The sequence below is a fragment of the Marmota flaviventris genome, chromosome 1, assembly GCF_047511675.1.
Source record: "Marmota flaviventris isolate mMarFla1 chromosome 1, mMarFla1.hap1, whole genome shotgun sequence".
Classification (NCBI taxonomy): domain Eukaryota; kingdom Metazoa; phylum Chordata; class Mammalia; order Rodentia; family Sciuridae; genus Marmota; species Marmota flaviventris.
In genome coordinates this window covers 146,656,147-146,667,331 of record NC_092498.1, presented here as the reverse complement: position 1 = coordinate 146,667,331, position 11,185 = coordinate 146,656,147, and the positions used below count along the sequence as shown (strand labels likewise).

The 11,185-nt window shown below is 41.8% G+C and overlaps 1 protein-coding gene across 1 annotated transcript in view; it reads left to right on the top strand.

The window, feature by feature from the left end:
* The first annotated feature begins 390 nt into the window (after window positions 1-390).
* Cit (citron rho-interacting serine/threonine kinase) overlaps window positions 391-11,185 on the top strand; it is a 157,950-nt gene continuing 147,155 nt past the window's right edge. The window contains exons 1-3 of the mRNA XM_027923229.2: window positions 391-441; window positions 1,504-1,612; window positions 6,021-6,162. Of these exons, the coding sequence (XP_027779030.2) occupies window positions 1,517-1,612; window positions 6,021-6,162 (238 nt within the window). The 5' untranslated portion in view covers window positions 391-441; window positions 1,504-1,516. The remainder of the gene's footprint in view (window positions 442-1,503; window positions 1,613-6,020; window positions 6,163-11,185) is intronic.

The window sequence follows — 11,185 nt, the reverse complement described above, 5'->3', positions numbered from 1 at the left end:
TAACAAGTAACTTCGACTATAGCCCTGTGTGCGGGACCAGAAGTCCAGGAGAGGGGCCTTTCTCCTCACAGGTGGCCCTGAGAGAGAAGACAGCGCCCTCCTAAGCCACCTCCCCGAGGGATCCGACAAACAGAAGCGTCCCTAAACACGACAACCTGCGTAACCGCCAATTTCAAACTTCCAAGACCGGCCCTGCCCGGTTTGACCTTCCCCCTTTCCTATTGGTCACAAGTCAAAGGAAGAAGCAATTTGATTGGCTCTTCTTTCGACTTCCTCTGTCCCTTTAAGGACTTGGGCGGGGCCTGGTTGAGACGCTCCTGTCTATCATAGGTTTGCGCGCGATGATTGGTCCAGGCACGGCTGAGCCCCGCCTGCGCCGTTCCCCGGGTTCAAACGCTGCGGCGGGAGGCGCGGGGCGCAGGCTTGCAGGGTCGGCTGTGGGTGAGTCTTGACCCAGGCCCCAATTCTTCACCCAGCTCTGTCAGGCCAGGGGAAGGGTCACCTCCACCCGTACCAATCCCGGCTTTCCCTTCCGCGGCGGGGAGGGCGGTGGTTCCACTTCCTGGGCTTGCCGGGGGCCGCGAGGGCGCGCCCGGGCTGACAGGGCACGCGCCCACCCTCCACGGGAGCCCAAGGGTCTGCCCCGCGGTGCCTGGGGAAGTGGGGCTTGTTCCTCTCATAAACGTCACAGTCTGCTTCCTGTCAGCATTCCTCCCCGAATTGTTCTCTCCAATGGAGTCTTCAGCTCTTCATTATCTGTGTGACCACAACAATTTACTTACCCTCTCTGTTCCAGTGTCTCCATACTCTCATCATCTTTTCCTTTCCACCTCTCACCGCTTCAGCCCCAATGCCTTTCCTGCTGTTGTCGAAGGAGGCCAGGACCTGCCTCAGGACCACTGCCCTGGCTGTTCCCTCTGCCAGGGATACTGTGCCTTTCTTCTCCGGATGACAGCAAGGCTTGCTGGTCACCCCCTTCAGGTCTTGGTTTAAATGCTACCTTGTCAGTGAAGTTTATCCAGATTGCACTTAGGAAAAAAAAAAAAATGCACCACTTCTTCTTCCCCACTCTCATTGTCCCCTACCTTGCTCATTAAAACAAAAGACAGCACTTCCCACCTTTCAACATCAATGTAATTTGCTTATGTCAGTTATTCATGTAATAACTATTTATTCTCAATCACTACGTGTTAGTTTATGTGTGTGCCGACTGTGTGGGGACAGAAATCCCTGCCTACGTTGAGCTTGTATTCAAAGGAGTGGCAGGGGGGCAGATAATTAACACATTTATAAGTAAGAGTGTGTCAGAGAAATGTATCCCTTCCTGTTACAGGTTGTAAAATCTGTCTTTTCCTCCCTGTGGCCAGACTGAGTTTCCTAAAACTGGGAGAGTGGCCGATTTTCATCTCCCCGTCCCTGAGAGCTTGAGGGAGATGAGGATTTCTCAAGCCCTTCCTGCTCAAAATGTCTCTGCATACTTGACCTTTTCTCATATCCCTTCAGCACCAGTGAGGAGATGCTGAAGTTCAAGTATGGATCACGGAATACACAGGATGCTGGTGCCGTTGAGCCCATTGCCAGCCGGGCCTCCAGGCTGAATCTCTTCTTCCAGGTAACAAGTTTCCTGCCAATAGTGCTCACCTGTGTTATTGCCTTAGCAGTTCTTTACCATTCACCTTTGCTGTTTTTTTCATAGGACCGAGGTTAATATTTTAAGAGAAATCCAATTTGATATTTTTTATGTAATGATTGTATTGGAAAAAGGATCCACTGTGCAGTGGGTAGATAGCTGAACTTGCCCTTGAGAATTTTTTTTTTTTAAATCATTGCTCACACTTTCACTTCTGTTCTAAACTTCATCCTTTTATTAAAGAAAGCAGAACAAATGAACAAAGGCACTCTTTTTTTAAACCAAAATTTCTGTAGGTCTAATCTTTTTTCATTTGAGGGATGTTTGCTTTTTAGATTTAAAAAGGAAAGCCAGTTTTGATAAGTACTACACCTGTGTAATTCCCATCCTTCTCAAGATATATAACACTTCCTTCATCCCAGAAGTGTTGAAACTTAATGTCATGAAGATATTTCCAAGTAGATATTTAATCCTTTTGTTTCTGGTATATATGGAATGCTGGTGAAGTAGGAATTCTTATTTGACTGATGTATTCACAAGCCCAGAGAACAGACAGTGGTAAAGATTTTAGATTTGAATCCTGCTACCAGCCAGCACTTGTTAGCTTTGTTTCTTTGCATGGGTCAATGACCTTCTTTGGATCTGCTCTTTAAAACAGGAGGCACCTAATCACAGTTCTTGTGAGGATTAAATAAGATAATCCATATAGAGCACTTAGCACCTTGCCTGGCTTTTGGTAAGCCCTTTATAAATGGTAACTATAGTTCATCCCAAGTGTGGCATAGTATAGTTATAGTCACAGTACATGTCTGTTAACAGAATTATAATTAGGTATATATGTGGGTTACCTAAATGATGGTGAATAGTAATATGTTCTTGCTAACCTTTTCTTCCATAAAATATTAGTGTTGGGGGATTTCCATACAGATCAGAGTAGAATTAGATTAGAAGATTAGGTTGTTCTGTGGGTCCATCCGCATCATCATTTTAAAATCATGAGATATTTTTCACAAATGTGTGATCTGTCTCTAATCTTAGATGGTGGGAGTGCTGTTACTTTTAAGCCTTTTTTTTTTTTTTTTTTTTTTTTAACTTCAACCTGTCTCCCACTTATTACAAAATAACTTAATGGCCCATAATGTGATGACTTTATAGTAGCTGTAGCTTCTGCAGTGTTGGGAACAGGACTAGCATGTTCCTTATTATCTCACTTCAGCCTCATAACAGAGGTAAGCGCTATACTTATTTATACTTAAAAAAAAATGAGAAAATAAATATAGAGGTAGACAAGGACTTACCCAAGATCATGCAGCTTGTAAGTGGTAGAGTCAGTCTTCATCTTGGATCTGATTCTAGAGGCTGCTCACAGAAATGCTGGGCCATGCTTCTAGTACATATCAGGGTTTATTAAGTGTATCTTACATTTAAGTGTCATTATATCAGTAAGGATTGTAAGTAAACCCTCAGTTCATCTCTCTCTCTCTCTCTGTGGTGCTGGGGATTGAAACCAGGGCCTTATGCATGCAGGGTCTCTTTTTAATGCTGAGTGTCTCAGTCTTGTTTTCTGTTGCTATAGCATAATGCCTGAAGAAAGACATTCATAAAGAAAAGGTTTATTTAGCACAGTTTGGGATATTCAAGAGTATAGCATGAACTTATGCTTGGCTCTGGTGAGGGCCTCCTGGTGGATGGTGTCACAAAGGTGGGATCACATGAATAAGATAGGAAGCCAGAGACCCAGGGAGGGACAGATTTGCTCGTTTTATAGCAGCATGCTCTCATAGTTCAGAGGGTGAAAAAAGCATTAATACTTCCAAAAGACAGAATCCCTTTCCACTAGTCCTCACCTCTTAAAGCTTCACCTCTTTAACACTGTCACACTAGGGACCAAGTCTTCAACACAAGAACCCTTGGGGGACATCTAGACCATAGCAAGATCCCCTCCTGCTGCCAGGAAAGGTATTATTGCAAGTGTAGCATGCATCTGACATTTGCCTTGTTCTTTTCTCATACTGTGCTATTTTATTGAGGTTTAGATACAGTATCGAGTTTGTTTTCCATTCAGGTGAGTACTCTGGACAATCTCACAGTTTTTCTTGTTTCCCTCCACTCAACCCTGCTTCCCAGACTGTTCTCAGTCTGTCTTGGCAGATTTCCAGACCCAGAAAAGTTCCACAAATTGTTAGGCAGACTTAGGTTTGCCAAGTCAGGATGTGAAAAAACCAAAAGAAAAGCCTGCTCTCCTCTTTTTTATTTTCTAAAGAAAGGGCATCTTAAGAAATACCAAGAGGGGAAGAGCAGCATCTCAGAAAAAAAGGACCATTTAAAAATTTGAATATGTTTCGCTTTATGAAAGAGATGTCACCTGGGGCTTGTTTCATTGCATTTCATTGTGGGCTGTTGAAAATCTTGGTCAGAATTGGTACTGTTTGGCAACCCTTGGTCTAGTTGGCCTAAATTCATTAGGAACAGAAGAAAACAAAGAATCTTATTTTTCTGAGTTAGTGGCAACTATTAGTAAATGTGGCCCAGCTTTCCAAACCCAACCAAACTCTGAATCTCTTGGAAGACTTGTTAGAAAACAGATTTTAAGCTAGAATATAGAAAATTTTAATTCGGGAGGTTGGGGATAGGACCAGAGAATCTTTTTTTTCTTTTTCTCTTTCATTTCTTTTCTTTTTTTCATTAACTATCTCTCCAGTTCTCTAGAAAGAACTCAAATGCAGCCATTCTGTTCATCTTGTCCAGTGTTGTAGGACAAACCACTCACAAAGTTTAAAGCCACAGGGTCTTACTTTTTCTCAGCATTCTGTGGGTTGGTTAGACTCAATGAAGTGCTTCTTTTACTCCACCCTGTGGCATCAGTTGGGGTCCCATCTGGGACTGGAAAATCTGGGTGCCAACTGCTGGCTGGGGTACCTCAGTCTTCCTTCCCTCGTATGGCTTCTCTTCTTCATGAAGTCTTTCATTACTCAGTAGTCTAACCCAGGATTCTTAATTTTTTTTCTGTAAATAATAAAATATTTATATTTTATGGGCTGTATAACACTGTCTTTGGGGACCAGGCACTGGGTATGAAGGGGTCAAGTTTGTAGTGAACTCTGGAGCATATCCACTGCCAAGAGGTGGGTAGCTTCATTCAGCTCCCAAGCAGTGTCACCGGGCAGGAACATGGGGCAGTGTTGGTAGATCCATCAATTTCAAGAGAAGCCAGACATTCTCTTTTCGTGTGTGTGTGTGTGTGTGTGAGAGAGAGAGAGAGAGAGAGAGAGATCCTGATTTTTAAATATTGGCAGATAATTCAAATTATTTTAAACAGTACAGGCCAAACAAAACATGTCTGTGGGCTAGACACAGTCTGCCAGTTTGTAACTGTTCCTCCTGATCATGAATAAATTCGGCTTATAGTCACTCCGTGCGCACTACTCTAAATGAATTAAACTACTCTGAATGAATTAAAGAAATTGAAGTTTGTCAAATGCCGAATGTTTTCTCTGATATAAGGAGGCTGACTCATAGTGGGGTAGGGAGGGGGGAGCATGGGAGGAATAGATGAATTCTAGATAGGACAAGGGGAAGGGAGGGGGCAGGGGATTAGCAAGGTGGTGGAATGTGATGGACATCATTATCCAAAGTACATGTATGAAGACACGAATTGGGTGTCAACATACTTTATATACAAACAGAGATATGAAAAATTGGGGTATATATGTGTAATAAGAATTGTAATGCAAAAAAACTAAAAACAAAAAAACAAAGTACATGTATAAAGACATGAATTAGCATGAACATACTTTGTATACAAAGAAAAATTGTGCTCTATATGTGTAATAAGAATTGTAATGCATTCCCCTATCGTGTATTTAAAAAAATAAAATCAATTTAAAAAAAAAGAAATTGAAGTTTGTATTAACAGACTCTGGGCACACATACTGTAGAGACACAGAAAAGGGTCAGAACAGGCATGTCCAGAGTAAGTGTTCCCAGGAGCCTCAGACCATTAAGAATGAAGGACCTTGTTTTTGAGAAGGAATCTTGCTATGTTGCCCAGGCTGGTATTGAACTCGTGGTCCTTCTGCCTCAGCCCCTCAAATAGCTGGGATTAAGGTGCATGCCACTGTTCCTGAGTCAGCACCCTTTCTTATTTGTGACATGCTTGTGACGTTTTTTTCTTTCCAGCTGCTAGCAAGAGAAACCCACAGTAATGGAATTGTGCAAGTGACGATGACTGTCAATTGCTGCTGCTTTATAGAATGAAGCCCCCAAATTGTGCTGGTAGTGTGTCGTGAGCAGTTAGTTGAGTTGGTGGCTTGTAATTTACTGTGTGGATGTTATTGATCAAAGCTTTTCGTTATTGACAGTGTCTCCATCTGCTGTTGGCTGTTTTTAGGGGAAACCACCCTTTATGACTCAACAGCAGATGTCTCCTCTTTCCCGAGAAGGGATATTAGATGCCCTCTTTGTTCTCTTTGAAGAATGCAGTCAGCCTGCTCTGATGAAGATTAAGCACGTGAGCAACTTCGTCCGGAAGTGTAAGTAAGGAACTTTTTCTCAAAAACTGTCCTGATATAGAACGCTAGAACAATGCCGCAGGTGGAATGAGAGAGTGGTTGGTGGTAGTGGGTTAAAAACTCTGGTCTGAATAAGACAGACCCAGACTTATGTTCCTCTTGTTGGAGCTGGGAGATCAAGTAAGTCAAGTTTCTTGGTTGTGAGTGACAGAAACTCGATTTGAAGATTGAATGTATTGACCATGAAACTCGGAAATCCAGAGACGAGTCAAACTTCAGGCATAGCTGGTTCTAGGAACCTCAGTGATGTCCCCGATCCATTAGTTATGAGACACAGTGCTTATGGGCCCATGGTATTTAAGAGATTTGTTTTAACTAGCTTCATTTAATCTCAAATCATAAAAAAATGAATATAGTAATGATTCTAGACTATGGCCTTTATTTTATTTTTTAATTTTTTTGTGCTGGGTATTGAACCGAGGGCCTTGTTCATGCTAACAAAATGCTTTATCAATGAACCATACCTCCAGCTCCCTGGATTGAATTCTTTATATCAGTGTAGTCATAAAATGTAACTTGTTGTCATAAATGTAATTTTATTTTATTTCTTTTTATGGAGAAGGGGCTGGTGAAGGCAAAAGAGCCTGAGGGCCTTTCAGAGTCATAAACCAGCCCTGCCTTCACCCTGGTTCACACTTTGCTCAGCTTCCCTGTGGTGGGGAAGTGCCTCAGTGGTTGCTCTGTCCCAGTTTTATGTTCTTTTAGTTTATACCAATGTTTTCAACCAGTGGTGATTTTACCCTGCAGGCTCTCTTGGTAATATCTGGAGACACTTTTTGTTGTCATAACTAGGGGCATCTAATGGGTGAGTCAGAGATACGGCTAAATATCCTACAGTGCACAGGATGGGCCCCTTCAGCACAGAACTTTCTGGCCCACAGTGTCAATAGTGCCAAATTTGAGAATCCCTGCCTTTTACAACATTGCCGTGTTACCTACCACTCTAAACTTGAGTGGCTTAAAGCAATAGTCGTCATATTACCTCTCATGAGTGTGTGGGCTGACTGGACTCAGCTGGAGATTCCTCTGCTCTGTGAGACACTGGCCAAGATTGCAGTCCTCTGGGGCTCTCCTGGGCGGGGAATGTTCAAGATGGCTCACTTAGTGTCTGGCTCCCTGCTGGAAGGCTGGGCTCAGCTGTGACTCTGAGATGAACTCACTCTCTTTTTCTCCATCCATCCCCATGAAGTTTCAGCACCTCCCTTATGTGGCCTCTACATCAGAGGTCAGGGAGCTGAAGTCTGTGATGTGCAAAGCTCTCCTGAGACACGCCATGCCTGCATGTTTCTGTATTGCCTGTGGCCGCTGTCACACCACAACAGCATTTGAGGATTTGGGACAGAGATCAAATGGCTTGCAAAGCCTAAGCCAATTACTCTCTGGTCCTTTAAGAAAAGGCTTTACTGGGCTGGCTGAGGTTGTGGCTCAGTGGTAGAGTGCTTGCCTAGCATGAGCGAGGCACTGGGTTCGATCCTCAACACCACATTAAAAAAATAAATAAATAAAATTATAAAAAAGAATATTAAAAGAAAAATGAAAAAGAAAAGGCTTTACTGACACTGAAGTGCATGGTGTACAGCAGGATAGCCACACTTTCCAAATGGTAGCTCAGGGTTTTTAAGAGCACAAAAGTAGAAGCTTCCAGGCTTTCTTAAGGCTTAGTCTCAGAATGGACATGGAATCTCTTTGGCTGCTGGGTTAGCTTTTTGTTACTATAACAAAATACCTGAGATAATGTAAAGAAAGGGAATGTTTATTTATTTATTTATTTTCTTACATACATGACAATAGTGGAGTGCATTACATTCATAATTATCCATCCACAGCACGATTTTTTGTAACTCTGTATATAGAGTATGTTCACGCCAAATTATGCCAGTATACATGAGCTCTTTTTTTTTGCATCACAATTCTTAATACACCTTTATAGCACAATTTATCATATCTCTATATATAAGGTATGTTGACACCAAATTCACATCTTCATACATGTGTTTTGTATAATGATGACCGTCTCCTTCCACCATCCTTGCTATTCCTCTTCTCCCTCCCTTTCCCTCCCACCCCTATTCCCTATCTAGAGGTAATTTTTCACCCATGCTTTCCCTTCCTGCCCCACTTTGAGTCACCCCCTTTATATCAGAGAAAACATTTGGCATTTTGTTTGGGGATTGGCTAAGGGAATGTTTATTTTGGCTTATAGATTTGGAAGTTTCAGTCCATGGTTGGTTGGTCTCATTGCTTTTGGGCCTGTGGCCAGGCAGTACATCATGGTGGGAGTGTGTGGTGGAGGACACCTGTTCACTTCATGGCCAGGAACAAAAAGGAGAGAGGAAGAGTTGGGGTTCTACTGTCTCCTGTAAGGGCATGCCCTTGGTGACTGCAGTTCCTCCCACTAGGCCCCACATCTTAAAGGGAGGTGGCCTTTTGCTCTCCATGTGGCTCTTGATGTGGGCTCATATATTGGGTCAGGGAACTACAGCCTGTGAGGTTTCACTGCCTCCCAGTGGTGTTCAGCTGCGGCCAAGTCTTTAACACATGGGCCTTTGAAGGATATTCCAGACCCAAACTAGAGCAGCTATGTTACACTATTTTAAGCAAATAATAGGGCCACCCAGATTCTACACATGAGCATGCTCCACAAGGACACGAATCCCAAGTGGCATTTTCTTTGGGTACCATTTTTGGAGACCAGCTTCCATACCCTTCCCAATTATTTTATTCTATTAACTAGATTTATACAATACCAGGGAAAATTCTAATTGGCTCTGCTTTGGGTCATTTGACTGTCAGGAGGTGAAGTATTGTGATCCATCTGGTCTGGATTCTCCAAGTTTCAGGGCATGGTGATTACCAGGAACTCAAGGGATGGGGATGTGCAGTTACCCAGAGGAGTAAGCAAAACTGATGCATTTCCACTCTACTCACCTTTAGTATTTACACATACCTGTCTCTTCTTAGTTTCTACATCTGTGAAAAGGGTGTGATGTATACCTAATAAGGCTGTGAATGAGTTTATAGGCAGACTAGACTTATGTTGCCTGGCTCATTACAGACACTGTATGTTACTCAATAATGATAGTCATCAATCTCAACAATATTTAATACGTTGTGTACCTTCAAAATGTACCTGGGGTATTTGTTCATCATTATGTATTTATTTGAATATGCTTCTGCCTTCTTTTCTTGAATGTTGAAATTCTCAAGTGAAGAGTGGGAAGGGAAAGGAAGTGCATTCCAAGGACAGCAATCTCCAGACCCCTCCTGCTGGCCTTAGTTTCTTTCTTTCTTTCCTCCTCCTTCTTTTTTTTTTTTTTTTTTTAAAGATCGATGTGATTTTTTATATCTTTATTTATTAATTTTTCTGGGTACTGAGAATCAAACCCAGCACCTCATACATGCTAGGCGAGCGCTCTACCACTGAGCCCCAGCCCCAACCCTGGTCTTGGGTTCTTAAAAGCAGTTGATTATCAGGAACCATTGAGTCATCTGGGACTGGGTTCAGGGAAATTCATGTTGTTCTAGCAGAAATCTCTTGCGTGTGACTTTTCACATTTTTAAAGAGTCTTTTCCAGGGAGGAAGTGAAGAAGTCATGATTGAAATCAGGTGATTACATTAATATAGTTGTTTTTGTTCTCTCGAGTGTCAGTTTTGGAATGTAAGCTTTGCTTTTCCATGTGGAGAGGTGTCTTTCAGCTGCTACTGCCAATTTCTTGGGTCTCTCTGAAGAGATGGAGATTTTCTTTGGGGGGCTGATGTGGAAATAGGACGGAGACTCTCTCTGCAATAGTGTCTCTAGCAGGATGCCCCGATCTTGTGCAGAGTGGGGGTGTAGGGACAGGAAAGGAGCATCTGGGAGCCAGGGAATGATTTTTGTCTTTCTTTATTACAGTCACATGTCACGTAACTGTGGGACTGTGTTCTGAGAAATGTGTCTTTAGGTGTTTTTGTCATTGGTGGGTGAAATAGAGTGTACTTACAAAACCTGGATGAGATAGATACATAAATCACTTGACACTGACCTCTTTTTTATTTTTATTTTTTTTAGTTGTGGATGGACACAATACCTTTATTTTGTTTATTTATTTTTATGTGGTGCTGAGGATCGAACCCAGTGCTTCATATGTGCGAGGCAAGAGCTCTACCACTGAGCCTCAGCCCCAGCCCACTTTTTTTTTTATAACAAATAGAAGGTGTATACTCTAAAATAATGATAAAAGTATAGTGTGTTAAATACATGAACCAGTAAGATAGTCATTTATTATCATTATCAAATATTATGGTCTGTATGTAATTATATACATTACATTTTGATGTGACTGGCAGCTCAGTAGTTTGTTTACACCAGTATCACCACAAACTCATAGGAAATGCATTGTGCTATGAAGTTAGGATGGCTGTGATGTTGCTAAGCAACAGGAATCTTTCAGCTCCACTCTAACCTTATGGGACTTCCATCACATATGCTATCCCTTGTTGACCAAATGGTGTTATGTGGCGCATGATTCGGCTCTCCAATCTATCTCCTGTGCCTAAAACGGTGTCTGGCATATATTAGATGCTCAATAAACTTTTACTAAATGAGCTTTTTTTAAAAAAATTAGAGCATTATAGTTGTAGATAGTAGCTGGGTTCATCCCAACAAAATCATACATGCATGGAATCTGACCCACTCCATTTCAGTTCCTGTTCCTCCCTCACCGAATGAACATATTTCTAAGTAAACAAAATAAGTGGCAAACCTTAAGTGCAGTGTCATGATTTGTTTAAAAAAAATAGTAAATGTGATAAAATGTACAGAAAAGTATTGATAATGATCAAAGTTAGGCTGTTCTTGGTAATTTGAGAGTAGCTGAAATTTTATACTTTTTTTTTTTTGTTGTTAATTCTCTGAGACAATAATCTTCTGAACGTTCACAACTTTAGAATTTATGAATGCATGATAACTTTTGAGAATTTTTTTTTTCCCCGGCTGGAAATACA